Genomic DNA, 27,186 nt, shown 5'->3' with positions numbered 1-27,186 from the left:
TTTTGAATTGTCACTCCCTGTAGATTTGCCCTGTTACCGGGTAGATTTGCCCTGTTGCCAGGAAGGGATCTCCTGTTGCCAAGTAGATTTCCCCTGTTGCCGGGTAGATTCCCCGGTTCCTGGGTAGATTTGTCCTGTTGCCGGGTAGATTTGTCCTGTTGCCAGGTAGGTTTGCCCTGTTGCCAAGTAGGTTTGCCCTGTTGCCGGGTAGCTATCCCCTGTTGCCGGGTAGATTTGCCCTGTCACTGGGTAGATTTGCCCTGTCGCTGGGTAGATTTGCCCGGTCGCTGGATAGATTTGCCCTGTTCCTGGGTAGATTTGCCCAGTTGCTGGGTAGATTTGCCCTGTCGCTGGGTAGATTTGCCCTGTCGCTGGGTAGATTTGCCCTGTTCCTGGGTAGATTTGCCCAGTTGCTGGGTAGATTTCCCCTGTTGCTGGGTAGATTTCCCCTGTTCCTGGGTAGATTTGCCCTGTTGCTGGGTAGATTTGCCCTGTTGCTGGCGGGTTGGGGTGTGGAGGCTGTGATTGGTGCAGCGCCTGTCGGGCTCTCGCGAGAGGCCGGGGCCGGCGCGCTGGAGGCGGCGGGAGCTGAGGAGGAAGCGGAGCTCGAGGCCGAGGCCTGAGAGAGGCCCACCCCAGCCCGGAACCCCGAAAGAGCCCGAGGCCCAATAACCCGGCAGAGGCAAGTAGCCAGGCCCTGGGGGTGCGGGAAACACCCGGGGGGTGCGTGAAACCTGCAGTTTCCAGCCCCCCCCAACCTACAGTTTCCCAGCCCCCCCCCAACCTACAGTTTCCCAGCCCCCCCCCCAACCTACAGTTTCCAGCCCCCCCCCAACCTACAGTTTCCAGCCACCCCCCCCAACCTACAGTTTCCCCCCCCCCCAACCTGCAGTATCCCCCCCCCCCCCAACCTGCAGTTTCCCCCCTCCCCCCCCAACCTGCAGTTTTCCCCCCCCCCCCCCAACCTGCAGTTTCCCCCCCCCTCCCCAACCTGCAGTTCCCCCCCCCCAACCTGCAGTTTCCCCCCCCCCCCCAACCTGCAGTTTCCCCCCCCCCCCCCAACCTGCAGTTTCCCCCCCCCCCCCCAACCTGCAGTTTCCCCCCCCCCCAACCTGCAGTTTCCCCCCCCCCCCCAACCTGCAGTTTCCCCCCCCCCCCCAACCTGCAGTTCCCCCCCCAACCTGCAGTTTCCCCCCCCCCAACCTGCAGTTTCCCCCCCCCCCAACCTGCAGTTTCCCCCCCCCCCCCAACCTGCAGTTTCCCCCCCCCCCCCAACCTGCAGTTTTCCCCCCCCCCAACCTGCAGTTCCCCCCCCCCCCCCAACCTGCAGTTCCCCCCCCCCCCAACCTGCAGTTCCCCCCCCCCCCCCAACCTGCAGTTCCCCCCCCCCCCCAAACCTGCAGTTCCCCCCCCCAACCTGCAGTTCCCCCCCCCCCCAACCTGCAGTCCCCCCCCCCCCCCAACCTGCAGTTCCCCCCCCCCCCCAACCTGCAGTTCCCCCCCCCCCCAACCTGCAGTTCCCCCCCCCCCCAACCTGCAGTTCCCCCCCCCCCCAACCTGCAGTTCCCCCCCCCCCAACCTGCAGTTCCCCCCCCCCAACCTGCAGTTCCCCCCCCCCCCCAACCTGCAGTTCCCCCCCCCCCAACCTGCAGTTCCCCCCCCAACCTGCAGTTCCCCCCCCCCCCAACCCTGCAGTTCCCCCCCCCCCCCACCAACCTGCAGTTCCCCCCCCCCACCCCCCAACCTGCAGTTCCCCCCCCCCCAACCTGCAGTTCCCCCCCCCCAACCTGCAGTTCCCCCCCCCCCCCCCCTGCAGTTCCCCCCCCCCCAACTGCAGTTTCCACCCCCCCCACCCCCTGCAGTTTCCCCCCACCCCCCCCCCACCCCCCTGCAGTTTCCACCCCCCCCCCCACCCCCTGCAGTTTCCACCCCCCCCCCCCACCCCCTGCAGTTTCCACCCCCCCCCCACCCCTGCAGTTTCCACCCCCCCCCCACCCCCTGCAGTTTCCACACCCCCCCCCACCCCCTGCAGTTTCCACCCCCCCCCACCCCTGCAGTTTCCACCCCCCCCCCACCCCCTGCAGTTTCCACCCCCCCCACCCCCTGCAGTTTCCACCCCCCCCCACCCCCTGCAGTTTCCACCCCCCCCCCACCCCCTGCAGTTTCCACCCCCCCCACCCCCTGCAGTTTCCACCCCCCCCCCACCCCCTGCAGTTTCCACCCCCCCCACCCCCCTGCAGTTTCCACCCCCCCCACCCCCCTGCAGTTTTCCACCCCCCCCACCCCCTGCAGTTTCCACCCCCCCCCACCCCCTGCAGTTTCCACCCCCCCCACCCCCTGCAGTTTCCACCCCCCCACCCCCCTGCAGTTTCACCCCCCCACCCCCTGCAGTTTCCACCCCCCCCTGCAGTTTCCACCCCCCCCTGCAGTTTCCACCCCCCCACCCCCTGCAGTTTCCACCCCCCCACCCCCCTGCAGTTTCCACCCCCCCTGCAGTTTCACCCCCCCCTGCAGTTTCCACCCCCCCTGCAGTTTCCACCCCCCCCTGCAGTTTCCACCACCCCCTGCAGTTTCCACCCCCCCACCCCCTGCAGTTTCCACCCCCCCCCGCAGTTTCCACCCCCCCCCCGCAGTTTCCACCCCCCCCCGCAGTTTCCACCCCCCCCCGCAGTTTCCACCCCCCCCCGCAGTTTCCACCCCCCCCCGCAGTTTCCACCCCCCCGCAGTTTCCACCCCCCCACCCCCTGCAGTTTCCACCCCCCCACCCCCTGCAGTTTCCACCCCCCCCACCCCCTGCAGTTTCCACCCCCCCCACCCCCTGCAGTTTCCACCCCCCCACCCCCTGCAGTTTCCACCCCCCCCACCCCCTGCAGTTTCCACCCCCCCCCACCCCCTGCAGTTTCCACCCCCCCCACCCCTGCAGTTTCCACCCCCCCCACCCCCTGCAGTTTCCACCCCCTGCAGTTTCCACCCCCTGCAGTTTCCACCCCCCCCCCCACCCCCTGCAGTTTCCACCCCCCCACCCCCTGCAGTTTCCACCCCCCCCACCCCCTGCAGTTTCCACCCCCCCCACCCCCTGCAGTTTCCACCCCCCCCAACCCCTGCAGTTTCCACCCCCCCCCACCCCTGCAGTTTCCACCCCCCCCCACCCCCTGCAGTTTCCACCCCCCCCCACCCCCTGCAGTTTCCACCCCCCCCACCCCCTGCAGTTTCCACCCCCCACCCCCTGCAGTTTCCACCCCCCCCCCACCCCCTGCAGTTTCCACCCCCCCACCCCCTGCAGTTTCCACCACCCCCACCCCACCCCCTGCAGTTTCCACCCCCCCCTGCAGTTTCCACCCCCCCACCCCCTGCAGTTTCCACCCCCCCCGCAGTTTCCACCCCCCCCCGCAGTTTCCACCCCCCCGCAGTTTCCACCCCCCGCAGTTTCCACCCCCACCCCCTGCAGTTTCCACCCCCACCCCCTGCAGTTTCCACCCCCACCCCCCGCAGTTTCCACCCCCACCCCCCGCAGTTTCCACCCCCACCCCCCGCAGTTTCCACCCCCCACCCCCCGCAGTTTCCACCCCCACCCTCCCGCAGTTTCCACCCCCCACCCCCCGCAGTTTCCACCCCCCCCCACCCCCTGCAGTTTCCACCCCCCCCCACCCCCTGCAGTTTCCACCCCCTGCAGTTTCCACCCCCCCCCACCCCCTGCAGTTTCCACCCCCCCCCACCCCCTGCAGTTTCCACCCCCCCCAACCCCTGCAGTTTCCACCCCCCCACCCCCTGCAGTTCCACCCCCCCCACCCCCTGCAGTTTCCACCCCCCCCCCTGCATTTTCACCCCCCCACCCCCTGCAGTTTCCACCCCCCCCACCCCCTGCAGTTTCCACCCCCCCCCCCCCCCGCAGTTTCCACCCCCACACCCGGCAGTTTCCCACCCCCACCCCCTGCAGTTTCCACCCCCTGCAGTTTCCACCCCCCCCACCCCCTGCAGTTTCCACCCCCCCCCACCCCCTGCAGTTTCCACCCCTGCAGTTCCCCCCCCCACCCCCTGCAGTTTCCACCCCCTGCAGTTTCCACCCCCCCCACCCCCTGGAGTTTCCACCCCCCCCACCCCTGGAGTTTCCACCCCCCCCACCCCCTGGAGTTTCCACCCCCCCTCCCCACCCCCTGCAGTTTCCACCCCCCCACCCCCTGCAGTTTCCACCCCCCCCCCCACCCCCTGCAGTTTCCACCCCCCCACCCCCTGCAGTTTCCACCCCCCCCCACCCCCTGCAGTTTCCACCCCCCCCACCCCCTGCAGTTTCCACCCCCCCCACCCCCTGCAGTTTCCACCCCCCCCACCCCCTGCAGTTTCCACCCCCCCACCCCCTGCAGTTTCCACCCCCCCCCACCCCCTGCAGTTTCCACCCCCCCCACCCCCTGCAGTTTCCACCCCCCCCCACCCCCTGCAGTTTCCACCCACCCCACCCCCTGCAGTTTCCACCCACCCCACCCCCTGCAGTTTCCACCACCCCTGCAGTTTCCACCCCTGCAGTTTCCACCCCCCCCTGCAGTTTCCACCCCCCCCTGCAGTTTCCACCCCCCCCTGCAGTTTCCACCCCCCCTGCAGTTTCCACCCCCCCCCCTGCAGTTTCCACCCCCCCCTGCAGTTTCCACCCCCCCCTGCAGTTTCCACCCCCCCCTGCAGTTTCCACCCCCCCCTGTAGTTTCCACCCCCCCCTGCAGTTTCCACCACCCCCCCTGCAGTTTCCACCCTCCCCCTGCAGTTTCCACCCCCCCCCTGCAGTTTCCACCCCCCCCCTGCAGTTTCCACCCCCCCCCTGCAGTTTCCACCACCCCCTGCAGTTTTCCACCCCCCCACCCCCTGCAGTTCCCCCCCCTGCAGTTTCCACCCCCCCCACCCCCTGCAGTTTCCACCCCCCCACCCCCTGCAGTTTCCACCCCCTGCAGTTTCCCACCCCCTGCAGTTTCCACCCCCCCACCCCCCTGCAGTTTCCACCCCCCCCCACCCCTGCAGTTTCCACCCCCCCCCCCACCCCCTGCAGTTTCCACCCCCCCCCACCCCCTGCAGTTTCCCACCCCACCCCCTGCAGTTTCCAGGCCCCCCCACCCCCTGCAGTTTCCAGGCCCCCCACCCCCTGCAGTTTCCAGGCCCCCCACCCCTGCCAGTTTCCAGCCACCCCCTGCAGTTTCCAGGCCCCCCCCAGCAATTTCCAGCCCCCCCCCAGCAATTTCCAGCCCCCCCCCAGCAATTTCCAGCCCCCCCCAGCAATTTCCAGCCCCCCCCAGCAATTTCCACCCCCCCCAACAATTTCCAGGCCCCCCCCTAACAATTTCCAGCCCCCCCCCCAACAATTTCAGCCCCCCCCCCCCAGCAATTTCCAGCCTTCCCCCCCTGCAATTTCCAGCCTCCCCCCCAGCAATTTCCAGACCCCCCCCCAGCAATTTCCAGACCCCCCCCCAGCAATTTCCAGACCCCCCCCCCAGCAATTTCCAGACCCCCCCCCCAATCTGTGGACAAGAGTGATCCCCACCCTATGGTTAATGGGAGTCACCATCTCGGAACCCTTGGCTTCCCCCCTCTGCCAAATCTGGTTACTGTTTTGGACGGACTCCTGTCCGCTCCATTCCCCTCCCTCTCCCCCTCTGGCACGCACACACGATCTGGGATTAGGGAAAGGGCTGTCTCTCTCTATCTCTCTCCTCTTGCACCCAGTCTCATTTGAGCCTTTTGAAGAACAGGAAGTGGCCATTCATTGAGAGACGATGGCTGACTGGCATCTGACCTCCCAAGCGCCTGACTCGCCTCCATGTCCTGTCCCAACCTTTATCTAAAATAAATGTTTTTTTCTAACTTCTGAGGGGCCTGATTCTTATTTTGAGGTCATGTCTCCAAGTTTTCCTCCATCTGCCTTAGTTCCCTTGAAAATCCTCAAACCCCAATCAGATCACCCCGACCGTGTATCTAGAGAATAATTTATGAAATTTCTTTGCACAATCTAACCCTTGGAGTCTAAGTAATGTTCCGATGAACCTGTGCTGTCGGTATATCTTCGTATTATTCCAGATGTGGTCATCCTAAGACTTTGTAACGCTGGAATAAAACCTCTCCTTTATATTCAACCCCCCCACTGAGAAAGGCTAAACATTCCATTCGCCTTTCTGATTATTGTTTTTATCCCCGGTCAAACATTTTTGTGATCTGCCAAGCTTTTAAATTCTATTGGTGTTTTAAAAAAACATGTCTCCAGATAAACCATCGTCTTAAAGGCGGCGTGGCTAACGGGTGGGATTTAAATGCACTCCTTCCCTGTAGGTCCCTGCCCCTTTAAATGGGCAGCAGCTTTTCCAGGTTAGCGTCAGTGCCTGATCGAATTTTTACACTGTGCCCCCTAGTTCTAGAACCTCCAACCACTGGAAATAGTTTATCTTTACCTACCCTGTATTTCCCTGTTAATATCGAAGATTTTGATCAGATTGTGAGAGAAAAACCGTCTACTCTGGTCTTGAGAGAACCTGGTGTGAAGGGAAGGAGGAATAAGGGGTCCTGATTGACAGCCAGTTAATATATACAGCCCCCCCTTTCCCCTCCCCCCATCCCATCCTCTTTGGCGGGATCAAGCTGAAAGCGATGCATCCCCCAGTTGATCAAGCACTCGCCTGGCTTCCCTTTTAGCCATTTGGGGTGGAGCACTTTTGTTTGTTCATCTGTCAAGGTATCTGAATGTGTTCCCTAATTTCTAACTGTCCCATCATTTCAGCCCACTGGCGTGACGCTTGGATCCTGCGTTTCCTCCCTGGCTCCCTCCCGCAGCACCGCCGCCTTTTGTGATGAATACTGTGCTCTGTCGCGAGGCCCCCACAGCGTGCCAGCGCCCGGCTGCCAGGAGACGAATCAAAAACTTTAAGAAGCGCTCCCCTTGTGGCACTGAAAGTATCTGACTGCCCATCGAAGCCATGGCGACGGACTGCACGGCAGAGCCCGACATGGAGGCGGCCAAGGAGGGCGAGAGCGCGCCCGATCCCCCGGCTGGCCTGATCGGACCAGCGGAACAGGCCAGCAGCTCCGAGGGGCAGGGTGACGGAGGCGAGCCCCTGGCCAAGGTGGCCCGGCTGGCAAACGACGAGGGCTCACCCCGGCTTCTAGCCGCTGACCTAGCGGAGCGACTGGAGGGGTGCGAGGCCCCGGCGGCCCCTGACCGCCCAGCGACCTCTGACCTCCCGACGACGCCTGACCTCCCCGTGACCTCCGATCTTGGCAGCCCGCCGAGAGACGCGGGTGGGCAATCGGCTGAGGCGGAGGAAGAGACGCAGGGAGACCGGGAGGCGGAATATTGTCCTGACCACCTGGAGCCAGATACAAGGAGTGAAGCGGAGACCGTACTAGGAAGAGAGCACGAGGCCCTGCAATGCACTGAAAGTGATACCGTTTACTAGTGAGTAACTCTGTCATACCTCTCAAAACGTGTTCAGAGTTCTTCAAACACAACGTTTCAAGAATGTGTGAATTCATTTGTCCAGGAAGACTGGATGTTGCAAATTTTTTGTTCTATTCGTTTCTGGGCTGTGGGCATTGCTGGGTAGGCCAGCATTTGCTGCCCATCTCTAATTGCCCTCGCGAAGCTGGTGGCAAGCTGCCCCCTTGAGTCGCATTTCCACAGCTCCCGTCGCCCTCAATTTACGGCACCCCTTTTAAAGTGTAGTCGGTGTTGGAGGAAGCGCTGCAGCCCGTTTGCACGCACAAAGCCCCCCCGGGCACACTAATGGCCAGACGATCCGGTTTACTATCGTTGGATGATGGGTAAAGTATCGGCCCAGGACTCTTGAGGTAAGCTCCCCTGATCCTCTTTGAATAGAGGCTGGTACTCCACCTGGCTTGGAGGGGGGGGGGGGGGGGGGGGGGGGATACTTGCGTCCTCAGTGTTGTTGACGAGTGCTGGTAAAGATTCCGTGGTTTTAATGCGTCTGCCTTTTCCGTTGCTTTCTAGTCAGGCGGGATACGATTTCACTCAGCAGCCCCAGCTTCTCTCGGGAGCGTGGAAGGAGTACACAGGAGTGGCGGAGAACTTCCTGAAGGGCTGCAAGTGGTGAGTGAAGCTGCCTGCTGGTTATGGGAAAGCCTGGAAGAGTTTTGGAAATGAGCCAAGAAAGAGGCCCCAAGTTATTGAAAAGTCGTGGTGATTTTTTTTTCTTCGAGACGGGGATGAGATTTCTGACATCTTGGGGCCCATTTCCAGCCTTTTCCCTGTCTCCGTAATTGTTTGCCGTCCCAGAGTCACGGACAGGTTTTGTTTTCCCGTCTCTTCCTCCCGACTGCCTCGGTTGATTGGCAGCTTTGGACGTTGCCAGGGCAGCAGCAGCCATAGGCCGAGGACTACGCACCAGATTCCCCCCCGTGCGAGGTGAGGTGTGTTTACTGGTGGCAATCGCAGATTTCTGTTGTTGCAGAATGGGGACAGCACCGAAGGGGGCCATTCGCACCATTACGTCCATGTTGGCTCTCTGCAAGAGCAACTCAGCTAGATCCACCCCCTGCCCGCCCGTCTGAGCCCTGTGCATCCCCCAACCCCCCCACTAGCAAACTTCTACCTTTGATTCTCGACCCGGCAACATCCCGATTGTAACATTCTCATCCTTGTGTCCAAATCCTTACATGGGACCATCTTTCCCTATCTTTATAACCCTCTGCAGCCGCAATCCTCTGAAGCCCCTGCACTCCTCCAACCCTGCTTCTTGCTCATCACCAGTTTTCATCGCTCTATCCTTGGTGGCAGTGCCTTCAGCTGACTGGTCCCTAACTTTGGAATTCCCTCCCCAAACCTCCCCATCTTTGTTCCTCACTCTCACCAGCTTAAGATGCTCCCGAGGGACTCAAGTGTCGAATGTTGTTTTTGAAAACGCTCCAGTGATGTGCCTTGGGGATGCTTTACTATGTTGAAGGCGCTATATAAATGCAAGCTGTTTCCCCCCACCCAGAGTCATGTGGCCGCTTTTAATGTCCTCGGTGCTAGAGATTGAGCCTGGGCCTGGTTTGGCCATGTTTGGCTCACTGATTGCATTAGCCCCATGCCCATGTATCTCATCCAGGCGGGTCTGATGTGGGCCGATACTTAATCTTATGCCAACGTTAAACGTGTAAAAAAAAAAAAGCACTGCTCTGGCCACAACTGGAGGATCGCGTCCCGTTCTGGGAGCCACATTAGAGAGGGCGCAGAAAAGATTGGCGAGAATACTTCCAGGGAGGAGGGACCTCAGTTACGTGGATCGGTCGGAGAAGTTGGGATTGTTTTCCAAGGAGGAGAGAAGGTTGAGAGGAGATTTGAGTGAGGTGCTGAGAATCGGGAGGGGTCTGGACAGAGTCGGGAGGGAGAAACTGTTCCCGTTGGTGGACGGATCGAGAGGGAAAGGGCGCAGGTTTACGATAATTGGCAAGCTTTTTTTAACGCAGCAAGTGGTTAGGATCTGGAATGCGCTGCCTGAGAGTGTGGTGGGGGCAGGTTCAAACAAGGCGTTCCGGGTCGGAATTGGATGGTTAATCGTAAAGGAGGAATGTGGAGGTTTGCAGGGAGAAGGCGGGGCAGTGGCACTCTGGGAGTGACTTACCTGGAGAGCCAGTGCAGACTAACCAGCCAAATGACCTCCTTTGGTGCTATAACCATTCTGAGAATTTGTGACTTCAGGACAACTGAAAGTGTCCCACAGGCAATGAAGTACTTTTTGAAACGTGAAGGTAAAACAGATCGGTTTTGAAGCTCTTTGTGTATCTTTCTGAGTGGCTCTTTTTCCCGCGTGGATGTGTGGTGTGGTCTGAATTGGGTTCAACAGATGCATCTCTTACTGACCCGTCGCTTTGTGTGCCTGTCTTTCAACGTAGGGCCCCGGATGGTTCTTGCATTTTGACCAACAGCGCTGACAACACTCTGCGGATCTACAACCTCCCCTCTGAGCTGTATAACAGGGAGTGGGATGACCTTCCCGAAATGGTATCTATTTCCTTCCTGCTGCGCCGGTCTTGTGCTTTATACACACACACACACGGACTTCAGAGAAACAAAAAAAATAGGTTTTCCCACCTCAATCCCAAATTTCCGCCCACTGCTGAAGCCAGAAACTGAGGCAGTTTTCCCCAGGGCAAATATTCAACCACAACGAATGTGGCAAGGCAGATTCCAGTACTCGCCCTCTCCTTCCAGGCGTCTTTCTGATGTCAAAGAGAAAATGCTGTAAAATCTCAGCAAGTCTGGCAGCATCTGTAGGGAAGAAAAGAGGTAACGTTTCGAGTCCGATGACTCTTTGTCAAAGCTCTTTGACAAAGCTCAGAGCTTTGACAACGAGTCATCGGACTCAAAACGTTACCTCTTTTCTCTCCATACAGATGCTGCCAGACTTGCTGAGACTTTCCAGCATTTTCTCTTTCGTTTCAGATTCCAGCATCCGCAGTAATTTGCTTTTATCCAGTCTTTACGATGTGTGTCTGTGCGTGCATGTGTGTCAGCAACTGGTGGGTTTTTTTGGGGGGGGGGCATTAGAAGCCACCCTGTTTTAAATGTAGATGTTTTAGGCGATGGGGATCTGTCATTTGAAATGTTAAAATATTCTGAGAGGGTATACGATGAAAGGCTATTATTTTCACTGGCAGAAGGGTTTAACTTGGGGTCCCGGCCTCAGAATAAAGGAGTGGCCAAAACCCAACGAGGTGAGGGGGGAAATGGAGTTGAGGTCGAAAATCAGCCCTTGGTTTTGTGAAAGCGAAATCATGACTTGACTAATTTATTCGAGTCCTTTGAGGGAGGAACAATGTGGATAAAGGGGAATGTGTGGATGTGCTGTAATTCGATTTGCAGAAGGCATTTGACAAGATGGCACATCAAAGGTTACGGCGCAATATCGAGTGCACCGACCCTCTGGAAGAGAGCCCTACTGAGGCCCAAGTGGGAATTGAACCCGGGTCCCCGGCGCTGTGAGGCAGCAGTGCGAACCAATGTGCCACCTCGATTAACATGGATAGAAGATTGGTTAGCGGACATTAAACAACAGGTATAAATGTGTTATTTTCAGGCTGGCAAGATGTAACGAGTAGATTGCCACAGGGATCTGCTTAACAATCAACGTCGATGATTTGGGTAAAGGGACCGAGTCTGTAGTTGCTAAATTTGCGGATGACACATAGATAGGAAAGTAAGTTGTGGAGAGGACGCAGAGAGTCTGCAAAGGGATATAAACAGGTTAAGTGAGTGGACAAGAAACTAGCAGGTGGAGTACAACGTGGGAAAATGAATGTGTCCACTTTGGCAGGAAGGTTAGAAAAGCAGTATACAGAGAAACATACATAGGAACAGGAGGAGGCCCGTCGAGCCTGCTCCGCCATTCATTATCATGGCTGATCATTAAGTTCAATACCCTGATCCCGCCTTCCCTCCCATATCCCTTTCGCCCCAAGAGTTGTATATAATTTCTTCTTGAAATTATATTATTATATTATTTAAATAGAGAGGCTACAGAACTCGGGCCGCACAGAGGGTATTCTGGTACATGAACCACACAAGATTAGTCAGCAGGTTCCGCAGGTGGTTAGGAAGGCAAATGGAATTTTGTTTATTGCAAGGGGAACGGAGTATAAAAGTAGGGACATTTCGCTACCCTTATACAGGGCGTTTGTGAGACCACTTCGGGAGTCATGTGTACGGTTTTGGTTCAGGAAGGATATTGCACTCGAAACAGTTCAGAGAAGGTATCCTCAGTTGACACCTGGGATGAGGGGGTTTCTTCTGGGGATCAGGTTGGGCCTGTATCCATTTGGAGAGTGACGGGCGATCTTATTGAAACGTACAAGGTCCTGAGGGCATCTGACAGGGTGGATGTTGAAAGGATGTTTCCTCTTGGGGGAGAGAGCAGAACCAGGGGACACAGTTTAAAATCACGGGGCCTCGACAGTGATGAGGAGGAACTTTGTTCGCCCAGAGGGTCACGAGTGTGTGGAACTATCTTCCCCAGAGGGTGGTGGGCACTCGCTGTGGTGAAGGGAGTGAATGTTTAAGGTGGCGGATGGAGTACCAATCAGGTGAGCTGCTTTGTCCTGGATGGTGTCGAGCTTCTCGAGTGTTGTTGGAGCTGCGCTCATCCAGGCAAGCGGAGAATATTCCATCACACTCCTGACTTGTGCCTTGTAGATGGTGGACAGGCTTTGGGGGGGCGTCAGGAGGTGAGTTACTCTCCGCAGGATTCCCAGCCTCTGACTTGCTCTTGTAGCGACAGTATTAATATGGCTGGGTCTAGTTCAGTTTCTGGTTAATGGTAACCCCCCCAGGATGTTGGGGAATTCAGCTATTGAATGTCATGGGGACACAGTTAGAATCGCCCTTTTGGATATGGGTGTCGCCTGGATATTGCCTGAATATTTGCTGAGGAAGTTCTCCTTAGTCCTGGGCTGCGAGGTTGAGAACAGCTTTGGTGCAGCCTGCTCTCTGCCCATCTCACCTAACGTGCTACCTCACTCATCTGCAGCTGCAGCCCGCAACCTTTGCCACTTCCTCAACCTCAACCACCCCATTGTTTTCCTCACCAATTTCCCACCTTTTCCCTGTCGTACACTTGAGTCCCATTCACCCAACGCCCACATTGGTTCCCAGCTCAGCAAGGCCTCCATTTTAAAACTCTCATCCACGTTTTCAAATGCTTCCACAGCTTCACCCCTTACCTATCCCTGTTCCCTTCTCCAGGCCCTACAACCCTCTGCGCTCCTCCAGTTCTGCACGCTCCCGATTTTAATTGCTCCACCATTATCGCCAAGCCTTCAGCTGTCTGGGCCCTAAGCTCTGGAATTCCTCCCTTAAACTTATCTGCCTCTCGCGGGCAGCACCTTGGCACAGTGGTTAGCACTGCTGCATCACGGCGCCGAGGTCCCAGGTTCGATCCCGGCTCTGGGTCACTGTCTGTGTGGAGTTTGCACATTAGACCATAAGAGATAGGAGCAGAATTAGGCCACTCGGCCCATCGAGTCTGCTCCGCCATTCAATCATGGCTACTATTTATCTCATCCCCATTCTCCTGCCCTCTCCCCATAACCCCTGACCCCCTTATTAATCAAGAACCGATCTACCTCTGTCTTAAAGACTCTCAGTAATTTGACACTCAGGCTTCGCCACCACAACCCAAAAATGTGCAGGGTAGGTGGATTGGCCACGCTACATTGCCCCTTAATTGGAAAAAGTGAATTGGGTACCCGAAATTTTTTTTTTAAATTGTCTGCCTCTCTATCTCTCTCTCCGTCATTAGGATGCTCTTTAAGACCTACTTCTTTAAACCAACTTTCAGTCTCGTTACCTCCTTATATAGTTAGGAAACACTTAGGGAAGTTTTAGAAGATTCAAGTTGCCATTTAAATGCAAGGATGTCATTTGCCCTTGAGTGCCTGAGTTGGCCCTTTTAAAGAGCCTTCTGATTAGTTCCCGCTCCCTCCCAGCTTGTTAGTCCTGCAAATAGTTTTCCTGAAAAGTATTTATCCTGTTCCCTTGCAAAAGTTACCGCGGAATCTGCTTCCTTCAAGCAGCGTCTTCCAGACCATAACAACCTGCCTTGTGAAAATGAGGAAACGATTCTCATCTCGCCTCCCATTCTCTTTCTGTTGATCTCACCTCTTGCCTTTGAAATTTACAGAGTGCGGTATTGCGTATGCCTGAGGGAGATACCATATATGATTATTGCTGGTACCCACCCATGTCCTCGCTGGCTCCTGAGACCTGTTTGTAAGTGCTGCTCGCTTGTAAGTGCAGAATATTACTGTATATTCCTGTATATTTGATGTCTTGCTTCTAAGTGACTGTCGGCCCCAAAACTCAATCGCCAGCTGCTCCCCCACCGCGCTCGGTCCACGAACCACATTTCAGGGGCTCGCACCTTTGCTATTCGTTATTTAGAAAATATGGATTTACTCTCCTGCGGCACGTGAGAATGTCACGCTCTCAAAATACCTGAGCGTCATTAAAGCACGTAGCAGATTACCCCTGAAATGAGTGAGGTTTTTTGATCTTTCAGGCGTACTGCACAGCAGGAGGCCATTCACGCTCGTGCCAATTGAAAGTGTCTCTTCCTGTTTACTCGATCGAAACCCCCTATCATGTTGATCATCTCGATTAAACCTTCCCAGCCTATGTGCAAAACTGTGTCGTGAAGCATTACTAACCCTTCCCCTCACTTGACTGCTGCTGACAAAGAGAAGTTGTTTCCCCTTGTGTGGGGGCGGCCTGGAGCTCGTCCATGAATGGATGACCACTAATCAATCCAGTCGTCAATTCAGGAGAAACTGCTTTCCTCCGCGAGTGGTGCGAATGCAGAACTCGCTACCACCGCGAATGGTTGGGACAAATGGTATCGATCCATTGAATGCACAAAATAATGGCCACTTTCAAAAGGAAGTTGAGGGTTAAAAAAAAATTGCAGGGAGATGTAGAAAGAGTGGGAGGCTAACTGGGTTGCTTTTTAACAGATGGGACGAATTGCCCTTTTCCTTTTCTGTGCTGTATATGCTCTGTGTAATATTGACAGGCGCTGCTGTATATTTCCAGCAGGGGTTTTGATGGTCTTTATTGTACAGCAGAGTAACCCCTGCTTGCCGCAAACTCACATTTCACTTCGGCGTCGTTTAGTTTGAGGTCAGTTTCTTTGTACTCGTGAACCCGCGCGACTGCTGAGGCCAGACGGCAGGCAGAGCGAGGGCTTCTAAACTCCGCGATGTTGCCCTTCCCTTCGCAGTCTGGCCAGCAGCAGTCGGGACAACCCGATTCACATCTGGGACGCATTCTACGGGGACCTGCGGGCGACCTTCAGGCCGTACAATCACCTGGTGAGTCCAAAGCTGCCGGGAGACACGGAGGGGTTGGGGGCGGCAGCTCTGGGTTGGGTTTGGAGGGAGAGGTCAGCCTGGTTACTGCTGCCGGTCAGCGTTTGATTCCACATGCTCAGCGAGTGTGGAATCAGGTTTGTCTTTGCACTGGATAGTTGGCATTTAAACGATTTAAAGGATTAAACGATCTTAACATCATAAAAGAAAGAGCTTGCACTTAACAGTTCAACAATTCTTAACAATACAAAGAAACCTTGTTTACCACGAACGAATACCGTCAATTAATCAAAGCACATCGGAGGTCAAAAGCCACTTATAAATAAAGTTAGCGAATAAAGAGACACCTGCTGTATAGAGATGTCTTGACAAGACTGCTTAAAGAGAGAGATCCTTCTGTCTGTGGCAGACTATTGCTTAACCTCGCAGCATTTGGCAACAAGCTGCTATTCAGCTCACAGCTTCTGGCAGAACTGACGTCAAAACTCACCGTCGCAGACCTGGCTCCTCCCACTAGTACATCATCTTTATCCCACTCAAATGCCAGGTCTTGATTACTTAAGTATTAAATACCATGCGCGGGATTCTCCAACTCCCCGGAGAATGGCGCGAATCCCGCCCCGTGCCAGCTGCCCTATCCCCTGGCGCCATTTTTCAGGCGGGGGCGGCCCCCCGGCAAATCTCCGGGCCCCGATGGGCCGAGCGGCCGTCCATTTGTGGCCAGTCCTGCTGGCGTGAATCACTCAACTCACACAGCGGCGGGGCTTGGCAGGTGAGTATGCGTGGGCGGTCCTCGCGGGGGGATCCGACCCTTTGGGGGGGGGGAGGCACGGTGGCCTGGCCCACGATCGGGGCCCACCGATATGCGGGCGGGCTTGTTCCGTGGGGGCACGTATTTCTTCCGCGCCGGGCCCCTGTAGGACTCCGCCATGGCCGGCGCGGAGAAGAGAACCCCCCGCGCACACGGCAAAATACGCCGGCCAGTCTGCGCATGCGCGGAATCACGCTGGCCTTTCGCCGCATGCGCAAACTCACACCGTCCCTGTGGCGCCAACCACTCTGGCGTCCACCTAGCCCCCGAAAATGTGGAGAATTCCGCACTTTCGGGTGCTGTTGACGCTGGAGTGGTTGCCGCTGGTTTTCCTGCCGGCGTGGGGACTTAGTCACCAGAACGGAGAATCCCGGCCAAAATCTCTAATTAATCTTCTCCCCAGAATTCATAAGAAAAACCCATCAGCCCCTCCTTTTAATCCTAAGCATGGTTTGAAATAATTGTGATCTTGCTTTTACGACATCTTAATGACACCTTCTGTAGCCACAGTCTTTTAAACCAAGATTTTTTAAAACATCGCTGCCGAGGATGCAAACACACCTTAACCCAGGCTTTTAAAACCATTACTGCACCAGATACATATAATCGAATATGTAGAAAAAATTCCTAAATTCAGCCCAATCGCCAAACAATATTTGTCAGCGAGGTACCGAAGGAGAATTAGGGCAAGTGACAGAATGTTTGGTCAAAAACGTAGGTTGTAAGAGGGGTCTTAATGGAAGGGCGAAGCAGAGAGGTTTAGGGAGTGAGTTCCAGAACTTACGGTCCAGGTAGCGGAAGGCAGGGCCGCCAAGGGAGTGATTATAATCGAGGAGTGCAGAGTCCCGGAGGGTTAACGACTGGAGGAGGAGGTTATAGAGATAGGCAGGGAGAGGAGTGGCTTGAAAACAAATGTTTATTGTGTTTACAGGATGAACTGACGTCCGCGCACTCTCTCTGCTTCACGCCCGATGGCACTCAGCTGTTCTGCGGTTTCGAGAAGATGGTGAGGGTGTTCGAGACATCTCGCCCTGGCCGGGACTGTGAGAAGAGACCGACATTGGGTGCGTCCTTTTCAGTATCCATGTGCGGGGGTTTGGGGCGCTTTGTATTGGGACATTAGAACTCGGCAATTTGCTCTTTCTTGCGTCACTTTGAAATGACTTTAAACCATCGTACTCTTCGAACGGCATGGGTTTAACGATTATCCCCCCCACCCCACCCTGTGCCCAGCCACGTGGCTGCAGTGTCTCACATGCGGATATCATCAAGGGCAATTTAGATTGTCCGGCATGTCACGTTTATCTCAATTCTCTGAGTCAGGAGGAGGTTGTGGGTTCACGTCAGTTATAGTGAATATAATCCCAGAATGGATGATGGGATCAGAAGTCTTTAGCTTTTAATAGGGGAGCAAATAAATACTTGATGAGAAGCGTTTCAGCAGGGCAGGGGGGTGGCGCTCATCTTTCAAACGGCTGGCTCGGCTAATGGGCCGAATGGCTGTATCCTGTTCTGTTCAATCCCCTCGTTCATAGTCCGCAGCCCGCCGAGGAATGGCTGCACTCCTGCTCCTTGGGAGATGGGGATCACGGGGAAGAGCCTCGTACAGCAGCGTCCCGAGGGAGCAGCGAGCTGGGACGGCAGCAATTCGCTCTGCGCGCCCTGTTGCGCAAATGCCGGGCGTTTGAGCCGTCTGGCCGCGCCCAAATACGCCAGCTGACTGACTTCCTGTTCTGTTTCCAGCAAAGAAACAAGGACAGACCGGCATCATCTCCTGCATCGCCTTCAGCCCCGAGCACGACGTGTATGCCTGCGCCTCCTACTCGAAGACGGTGGGGTTGTACTCCCGGGACAAGGGGACCGTGCTCACCATCCTGCAGGGCCACCAGGGAGGGGTGACCCACGTGATCTTCTCACCAGACGGAAACCTGCTTTACACCGGGGGGCGGAAGGTAAGCAGGGAATCTCCGAGGGCAGCACGGTAGCACAGTGGATAGCACTGTGGCTTCACAGCTCCAGGTCCCCAGGTTCGATTCCCCATTGGGTCACTGTCTGCGCGGAGTCTCCACGTTCGCCTTGTGTCTGCGTGGGTTTCCTCCGGGCGCTCCAGTTTCCTCCCACAGTCCAAAGACGTCCAGGTTAGGTGGATTGGCCATGATAAATTGCCCTTCGTGACCAAAAAGTTTAGGAGGGGTTATTGGGTTACGGGGATAGGGTTGAAGTGGGTTTAAGTGGGTCGGTGCAGACTCGATGGGCCGAATGGCCTCCTTCTGCACTGTATGTTCTATGTATGTGCGGGAGGTACTCTGCACAAAAGCGAGGAAGTTATGTTGGTCCGTTGGTCACCTCCAGCTGGAGTATTGTGTCCGATTCTGGGCACCAGGAAAGATCCGAAATCCTTGGATCGGAAGCAGAGGAGATTTCCTCAAATGGGACCAGGAATGAGGGACTTCAGTAACGTGAAGAGACTGGGAAAAGCCGGGATTGTCCTCCTTGCAGCAGAGAAAGTTAAGGGGAGATTTAATCGAGGCATTGAAGAACATGAGGGGGATCCGATGATAAGAAAACGTTCCCACCGGCAAAGGGGTCGGGAACCAGAGGCAGACAGATTTAAGATAGTCGGCAGCGTTACGTTGTGATGGGGAATGCGCTGCCTGAAAGGGCAGTGGAAGCAGATTCAATAGTAACTTTCAAAAAGGGGATTCTCATCAATACTTACCCAATACTATTCCCGACTGCCAACTTTCCAAACTATCTGTGCTCTCGTATGTCCCTCAGGATCCAGAAATCTTGTGCTGGGACCTACGGCAGCCTGGTAAAGTGCTATTCTCAATGTTACGCTCAGCGACCACCAATCAGAGGATGTATTTCGATCTGGACGTGTGAGTGATCCTTTTAACTCCTTCCCAGTGAGTTGCTGGTGATTGGTTGATGACCGCACGTGTTTTGTTTCCCCCGGTGTGCCAACGACAGAACTGTAGCCGAGCAGCAGGCTCGCTTCTGCGTGGGATCAGAATTTACAGGCTGCGCATCACCCCCCCCCCCCCCCCCCCCCAGTGTCGAGAGTCAGCTAGTCCACTGTGACCACCGGCACTGCATTTGAATATTGACGTAGTAATTTGTGACTGGAAAAGAAAATCTGGGTTTAGGCTGTCGAGCACACAAACTGGGCTGACGCTTCCAGTGCCAGTGCTGTGGGAGCGTAGCGTGGTCGGGATCCCGGTCTTTCCATTAAACCGATGGCCCCAAGATCCTGCGGTTCTTTCGGAAGAAGAGCAGGCGAGTTCTCTCTCCCCCTGACCCCGTGTCCTGACCAACGTTTATCCTTTGACCAACCCCCAACAAACAAAAACAAGGGACAGTCTGATCATTATCTGATGGGAGTCCGCGGTGCACACACTGATTGCTGTGCCTCCTACACGGTGTGAGTACCCTGCTTGTCTCCCCACAGTTCCGGGCGCTACGTCGTCAGCGGGAACACCGAGGGAACGGTCTCCGTGTGGGACATCACACTGCCACCTTCCGCTGAGCCAGACCCTGTCCTGGATCCAATCCTACAATTCCAAACTCAGCAGGACTGTGTTAACGGGATCAGGTAAGCTGCAGCAACTACTCCGGGGAGGCCCTTTGCAGGGTGCGTGGGCAACGCCAAGTGGGGGAAGAAACAGTTTGACGGACAAGGAGAGGGTGGCGGGCAACGATCCCGGAATGAGGATATGTGGAGGTTTGTGTGGCTGTTGAAGGTGAACTGTGTGGGGGGCTGAACTTCCTGTGGTGTTTCCCCTCCATCACCCAAACAGTCTGCATCCACCCCCGTGACATGGGCCACCTCCTCCCCTGCCTTAGCTCCCCTGCTGCAAAGCCCTCGTCCAACAGACTTAACCATCCCAACAGACCCCAGGTCAGCTTCCCACCCTTCAACACCCTGAGGTCATCCAAAACTCAGCTGGCCATGTCCTAACTTGTGCTATGTTATGGGCCAGGATTTAGAGAACCCCAAAGTGTATCATGGAGTTCACCTGACCCACAACTTTTACTAGATTGTGGTATGGGGAGCACACGGCCCACTCTACAGGTGTGGGACAGCAGAAATGGAAAAGTATTTTTTAAAACAAAACAATGTTTATTCTATGAACTCAAGTTAACCTTTTTAAAACATACAGTGAACATCTTAGCAACCATTAATTCAAATACAACCCCCATAGAATACAACAAGTAATCCGTAAGCTGACCTTTTAACATCCAGAATACTTAAAAAGAAAAACCTTGAAACAGAAGCAGAACACTACTGCGAGCAGTTATTAGTTTTAAATCACCAAATGATCAACAGATAGTTTTTTCATGGCAGAGAGATCAACAGTACACCTGCTCTGTCTGGCTTCAGCTCCAACACTGAACATAGAACATTACAGCGCAGTACAGGCCCTTCGGCCCTCGATGTTGCGCCGACCTGTGAAACCACTCTAAAGCCCATCTACACTATTCCCTTATCATCCATATGTTTATCCAATGACCATTTAAATGCCCTTAATGTTGGCGAGTCCACTATTGTTACAGGCAGGGCATTCCGCGCCCTTACTACTCTCTGTAAAGAACCTACCTCTGACATCTGTCCTATATCTATCTCCCCTCAATTTAAAGCTATGTCCCCTCGTGCTCGACTTCACCATCCGAGGAAAAAGGCTCTCTCTGTCCACCCTACGTACAAAACTAAAACGAAACTAAAACGAAACACACCCTGCAGCAAACAGCCTAAAACGAAAGTAAAAAGCCGACAGACAGCCCAGCTCCACCCAGTCTCTGACATCACTGCAGTAATAAACACCCATTTCTTAAAGGTACTTTCACTACAGATATTTATGTACACACCCATTTATAAACACCCATTTCTTCAAGGTACTCTCACATGACAGCTAAGACCCGTTCACCCATCACTCCCACTTGCTCGCAGAGCCACATTAGTTGTCTGTCGGTTGCCTGTCGATATATAAATTCTCCTCCTCGTATTCCAATCCCTCCATGGCCTCCCCCCTCTTTATCTCTGGAAACTCCCTCCAGCCCCTCAACCGTCCACGATCTCTGCTCGTCTCTAATGCCGGCCTTCTGTGCATTCCAATTCCCATCGCTCCACCATTGGCCGGCCCTAAGCTCTGGAATTCCCTCCCTCAACCTCTCCGCCTCTCTGCATCTTTGCTCTCCTTTAAGGCGCTCCTTAAAACCGTTGGACAAAGCTTACAGCGCCGCTTACAGTGCCTGATGTCCTCAAAGGGGGATCGATGTTTAATTTCTGTTTGGGAACGCTCCGTGAAGGATGTCGAGAGGTTATACAATGTTAAAGGCGCCTATATAAATGCAGTGCGGCGTGGGAAACGTGACCCGCCTCACCGACGTTCCACTCTGCCTCGTACGTTAAGCTCTGACCCCCGTGACTTGCTTTCCCCCTCCGCAGCCTACACCCACACATGACCCTGCTGACCACGACCTCGGGGCAGCGCAAGTTCCCAGAGCCAGCCGAGAGCGAGGACGAGGGCAACGGCATCCTGATGACCCACCGCAACATCAGGTCCGAGAACTCGGTGAAGCTGTGGCTGTGCTCCCCGCAGCATTTCCCGGCGACACAGGCCGACAACCCAGGGAGCAACTCGCCAATCGAGGGCGCCGTGTTGGAGCTGGACTAACTGGCGCTCATAGCGCTTTGCGTTCCATGGACGCAGGGGGGGTGGGGCGGAACGGTTGCCCCGTTTGCTCATTGAGACAAAAGTCGCCCCCAGTCAAACGAGGTACCATTATGTTTCTCTTGTTACATTTTATTTCTGAGGTACCCCCTGGGAGGCTGACTGACCCGCCTGTCCCTGGGAGGCCGACTGACCCTCCTGTCCCTGGGAGGCTGACTGACCCTCCTGCCCCTCGGAGGCTGACTGACCCTCCTGCCCCTGCGAGGCTGACTGATCCGCCTGTCCCTGGGAGGCCGACTGACCCTCCTGCCCCTGGGAGGCTGACTGATCCGCCTGTCCCTGGGAGGCCGACTGACCCTCCTGTCCCTGGGAGGCTGACTGACCCTCCTGCCCCTCGGAGGCTGACTGACCCTCCTGCCCCTGCGAGGCTGACTGATCCGCCTGTCCCTGCGAGGCTGACTGATCCGCCTGACCCTGGGAGGCCGACTGACCCACCTGTCCCTGGGAGGCCGACTGACCCTCCTGCCCCTGGGAGGCTGACTGACCCTCCTGCCCCTGGGAGGCTGACTGACCCTCCTGGCCCTGGGGGACTGACTGATCCACCTGTCCCTGGGAGGCTGACTGACCTTCCTGCCCCTGGGAGGCTGACTGCCCCTCCTGCCCCTGGGAGGCTGACTGATCCACCTGTCCCTGGGAGGCTGACTGACCCTCCTGCCCCTGGGAGGCTGACTGCCCCTCCTGCCCCTGGGAGGCTGACTGCCCCTCCTGCCCCTGGGAGGCTGACTGCCCCTCCTGCCCCTGGGAGGCTGACTGACCCTCCTGCCCCTGGGTGGAGGCAACCCAAACCTGCAGGCTTCCCGCTTGAGATTAGTAACCCCGTGCTGTACCTGTCCTGGAAGTGTTTGATGGGGACAGTGTAGAGGGAGTTTTACTCTGTATCTAACCCCGTGCTGTACCTGTCCTGGGAGTGTTTGATGGGGACAGTGTAGAGGGAGTTTTACTCTGTATCTAACCCCGTTCTGTACCTGTCCTGGGAGTGTTTGATGGGGACAGTGTAGAGGGAGCTTTACTCTGTATCTAACCCCATGCTGTACATGTCCTGGGAGTGTTTGCTGGGGACAGTGTAGAGGGAGCTTTTCTCTGTATCTAACCCCGTGCTGTACCTGTCCTGGGAGTGTTTGATGGGGACAGTGTCGAGGGAGCTTTACTCTGTATCTAACCCCGTGCTGTCCCTGTCCTGGGAGTGTTTGATGGGGGCCAGTGTAGAGGGAGCTTTACTCTGTATCTAACCCCGTGCTGTACCTGTCCTGGGAGTGTTTGATGGGGACAGTGTAGAGGGAGCTTTACTCTGTATCTAACCCCGTGCTGTACCTGTCCTGGGAGTGTTTGATGGGGACAGTGTAGAGGGAGCTTTACTCTGTATCTAACCCCGTGCTGTACCTGCCCTGGGAGTGTTTGATGGGGACAGTGTCGAGGGAGCTTTACTCTGTATCTAACCCCGTGCTGTCCCTGTCCTGGGAGTGTTTGATGGGGCAGTGTAGAGGGAGCTTTACTCTGTATCTAACCCCGTGCTGTACCTGTCCTGTGAGTGTTTGATGGGGACAGTGTAGAGGGAGCTTTACTCTGTATCTAACCCCGTGCTGTACCCGTCCTGGGAGTGTTTGATGGGGACAGTGTAGAGGGAGCTTTACTCTGTATCTAACCCCGTGCTGTCCCTGTCCTGGGAGTGTTTGATGGGGCAGTGTAGAGGGAGCTTTACTCTGTATCTAACCCCGTGCTGTACCTGTCCTGGGAGTGTTTGATGGGGACAGTGTAGAGGGAGCTTTACTCTGTATCTAACCCCGTGCTGTCCCTGTCCTGGGAGTGTTTGATGGGGACAGTGTAGAGGGAGCTTTACTCTGTATCTAACCCCGTGCTGTACCTGTCCTGGGAGTGTTTGATGGGGACAGTGTAGAGGGAGCTTTACTCTGTATCTAACCCCGTGCTGTACCTGTCCTGGGAGTGTTTGAGGGGGACAGTGTAGAGGGAGCTTTACTCTGTATCTAACCCCGTGCTGTCCCTGTCCTGGGAGTGTTTGATGGGGACAGTGTAGAGGGAGCTTTACTCTGTATCTAACCCCGTGCTGTACCTGTCCTGGGAGTGTTTGATGGGGACAGTGTAGAGGGAGCTTTACTCTGTATCTAACCCCGTGCTGTCCCTGTCCTGGGAGTGTTTGATGGGGCATTATGTGCCTGGATGATCAATATTCCAGCCCCTACCTGTAATGGCACCGATCTGGCAAAGCAGGAAAAACATGTGGGAGTGTGAGGGTGAGAATGGAAGTTGAGGCAGTGTCTGTTACAAAGGGCTGGATGAAGGTGCCAGAAAATTCTCATCAATCATTTCAAATACTTTTCAAATGATGAATATGTGTCTTAGTGGCAAGGAACTGAATTCACTAAAAATACCATGGCACCTCCATCTTCCCCACTCCCAAACTTTCTAAATAACTGCTGGAGAAGGCGGCGGTGTGACTGACGGAACGGTTGGGTTAATGTCCTGAACACGAGGCTCCCCGAGTTGGAGCCCAGCATTCTGATCGCCGCTCATTCCTTCCAGATGTTAACCGGCTCTTTAGTGTCCTCTGTGGGTTTTACCTTGTTTAAATATTGCACTGGGTTCATCGGGTGCGTGGACCAGGACTTGCTGCGATTGACCGGATCCCAGGATCCCGTTCCTGCAATGTCGCCTGGCTAGAAAACATCGGCATAACCCCTCGGATTTCTGGAATGAAGGGGATAATCCTTGGGCTGTGGTCGGGAGCCCTCAGCTGTGCAGAACCTCCACTTTCCCCTGTCTTGCTTCTCAATCAAGCCTGTCTAACTCGGCCTTGACGGGATTTAGTGGCCTGTAGCCTCGACTGCTCTCTGGGGTAGAGAACCCCACATACGAACAACACTTAAGAGCAGAAATCCCTCCTCGTCCCTGTCTTAATTGGGAGGCCCCCTTCAGTTGAACTGTTCCTCCGCGTTCTGGAGTCTTGTCACCTGGGGAAACACCCTCTCCGCCCGCTCTCCTGCCACCCCCTCTCAGAATCCTTTATGTTTCTATACGGTCGCCTCTCGTTCTCCTAAACTCCCGAAGGGTGTCGGGCCGACCTGCTGAACCTTTCCTCGTGAGGCAAACAAACCCCCTCCACCCCAGGAATCAGCCCAGTGAACCCTCTCTGATTTATTGGATTTACCAGCGGCTAAATTACATTGATTGCCCCTTGTTTTGGGTCTTCCCAAATCTGCGTTTCCCCGATTGGGCCCTTCCGTGATTTGAATGACGTAACCCCACATCTGTACGTCAAGAGACACAAAATTATATACGTTATTTCACAAGTGACCTATTCATAAAAAGCAAACGCAGACCGGTGCCAGGGGTACATGTGCTAACAGATTAAAATGATATTCTGTTTATGTTGCGTGGGATTTTTACCAGTTTCTGCGGTCAACAAGTCCCTCTGGTTTTCCATCACCTGCAATCCACAAAGGGCCGGTATTCCATCTAATCGTGCAGACAGATTAAATTCCCCATCTAATTACTCGGGAATTTTTCAGATGTTTTGGGAAGGGATCAAATTCTGCAACTCTGGTTATTTATTTTAAAGAAAAAAAAACCCACAGGAACTGGCAGGCAGGATGATGACGTCTAGTCCTTGGCGTTTGCAGGGAGCCCTCCTAGCTGCATTTCCAAAAACAAGCACAGTTGAAGTCGAGGCCAGTTAGCTGTGCTGGGGCCGAGACTTAATTGACTGCAGCTGGGGCTCCCTCCTCTACAGGGGTCCTGTAACCAGTCGCTACAGCCTTCAGGTTAGGAATTTCCGTCCGATTTCCGGCAGCTCTGGCTCCCTGGGATCTTCAGTCGGGGCAAACCTGACCCGTGCTTGGTTTATTGAAGGTTTACGGTTGTCATCAGTCAGTTCTACGACAGCTCGTCGTGACCGTTGTTTGTGACAGTCCCCGAGCTGCTGAGCCCCTTGCCTTTGCTGATCGCAGACTTCGAGCTGAAGCAGGTACGCCGACCGGCCCTCATCCTCCCAAGGCCACTGGGTCAGCCGCTTCCTGTAGGGAGAGGGCCAGAATATTAAATGGGGAGGGGAGGGTGTTGAACCCGCAGACCATTTTTGTGCCTTGTCGAATGGGGGTGTCACCCGGACCTTTGCCAGCAGAGTTGGTGTCGACATGGGGGCTATAATCTGCCTCTCTGCTCTTGTGAAAGGCAGGGATGGGATTCATCCAGGTTCCCTGCTTTCCATAGCCATCCAGCCCTCGAGCGTATGGGGGGGGGGGGAAGCTGCTGGGGAACAGGGACCGGGGGCTGGAGTTTGGGATTCCCCATTACTGAGGCGGTCCTGAAGCTTCAGTGTAAATAATGGACGGAATGGAGTTAAAAGCCAATCTCTGATGCATTGGAAGGAAGCTGTACAAAAATAATAATAAGCCCAAATACTTGGCAGAACTGAGTTTATTGCGGTTTTGTTCATACACAGTTAGGATGGGGAGGGGGGTTACCCCTCCCTCCGTTCCATTCTTTTGCTCCAGATCTATTGAATAAGTTCTTGTTTCAGAAATTTACTATTTAAATATTAAAGTAAAACCTCCCGTGGCAGGAAGTGAAGTGAGCTTTTCTGCTGGTGCCAGCCACGTTACCGCCTCCCACCCCATTGGCCCCTCCCCCCTCTCTTGGAAGTGGCGTTGGGGAGCGGACGATCGAAGCAATTGCAGAAACCCGTGCAGCTGTGGCAAAATGAGGACCTGCGACCCCCGTCCCAGCGTTTGAGGTGGGATGTTGCCTTCCAGTGTATCCCCCGCTTGGGCGCAGAGCCTGGGAATACCACGCGCAAGTGTTAACACTGCCCGCTTCAGGGGTGACCTGGACTGACGACCCAAACCTGAGGTGGACGAGGAACAGCCAGGTCAATGATGTAACATTCCCCCCCCTCCCCGCCGCCCACTCTGAGCTGTTCAGCTTTAACCCAGAGGCATCCAGTGTGCCAGCATCAGAGGCTCACTCTTTCGATGTTGCAAGAGTTCCATTTTTGTACAGTTTTACATGTTGTCAATAAAAAATATTAAAGATCAAACTTCGTGTCGGTGCCCATTTGCTGATTCGAACGACCAAACTCTGAGCCGCTCTCTGTCTGTGCTACACACGAGGATTACTTTTGTTTAGGGAGCCCACAGTGGCCGTCCCATGCCCGACCCGAGTGGAGACGATTCGGTCCCACCCAGAGGACCTCCCCTGCTCTAAGTGACTGCAATTCGATTGCTTGCTCTGAACTATCCTCCACTGACTGCATTTTGCTGAAGAGGTTAACCTGCTGTCAGTGGGAGACTTCCCTGTGGTTTCAACCGTGAGTCCCGGTTTGCTCCACTCCCTCGAAACTCACAGCAACAGTGGACCATTCAGCCCGTCGGAATAACCCTTTCAGTTCGCGTCCCATCTTTTGTCGGTGACCCTGTACGCCCCTCGAGCTCAGCTTACCCTCTTAACAGTATTCATGGAATCGAGCCTCTTGTGCAATTAAACCCTCTGCTTCCTCCGAGTTAATGTTACGGGGGAACAGGTTCAAATCCCACCCACGGGGCTGGTGAAATTTGAATTCAATTAATAAAATCTGGGATTGAAAGCTAGTCTCGGTAATGGTGATCCTGAAACTACCATCGATTCTTGTAAAAACCCATCTAGTTCCCCTTTAGGGAAGGAAATCTGCCGTCCTTACCCGGTCTGGCCTACATGTGACTCCAGACCCACAGCCAATGTGGTTGACTCTTCACTGTCCCAGTGAAATGGCCGAGCCAGTTGAGGTACTTTTGGGATGGGCATCCTGCGGTCTTCCCAGGGACG

General features: G+C 55.3%; 1 protein-coding gene across 1 annotated transcript; it reads left to right on the top strand.

The window, feature by feature from the left end:
* Positions 1 to 539: 539 nt before the first annotated feature.
* Positions 540 to 26,422, top strand: wrap53 (WD repeat containing, antisense to TP53). The gene is made up of 11 exons (XM_072493309.1): positions 540 to 682; positions 6,749 to 7,423; positions 7,976 to 8,074; positions 9,862 to 9,970; positions 13,644 to 13,732; positions 14,739 to 14,829; positions 16,569 to 16,701; positions 17,381 to 17,589; positions 18,416 to 18,519; positions 19,089 to 19,232; positions 21,087 to 26,422. Exons 2-11 carry the CDS (start codon positions 6,945 to 6,947, stop codon positions 21,313 to 21,315), a joined length of 1,686 nt encoding a protein of 561 aa, XP_072349410.1. The 5' UTR covers positions 540 to 682; positions 6,749 to 6,944; the 3' UTR covers positions 21,316 to 26,422.
* The last annotated feature ends 764 nt before the right edge of the window (positions 26,423 to 27,186 follow it).

The sequence above is a fragment of the Scyliorhinus torazame genome, chromosome 31, assembly GCF_047496885.1.
Source record: "Scyliorhinus torazame isolate Kashiwa2021f chromosome 31, sScyTor2.1, whole genome shotgun sequence".
NCBI lineage: Eukaryota > Metazoa > Chordata > Chondrichthyes > Carcharhiniformes > Scyliorhinidae > Scyliorhinus > Scyliorhinus torazame.
Note: the sequence above shows the minus strand (reverse complement) of the source record. Positions and strands in the feature narration are given on the sequence as shown.

What these genes read in the sequence shown, in the direction of transcription:
- wrap53 (XM_072493309.1), top strand. Translation starts at nt 6,945, where the DNA reads ATGGCGACGGACTGCACGGCAGAGCCCGACATGGAGGCGGCCAAGGAG. An exon ending in TTCCTGAAGGGCTGCAAGTG is followed by an intron (nt 8,075 to 9,861) that starts GTGAGTGAAGCT and finishes CTTTCAACGTAG; the next exon opens with GGCCCCGGATGGTTCTTGCA. An exon ending in TTTACACCGGGGGGCGGAAG is followed by an intron (nt 17,590 to 18,415) that starts GTAAGCAGGGAA and finishes TATGTCCCTCAG; the next exon opens with GATCCAGAAATCTTGTGCTG.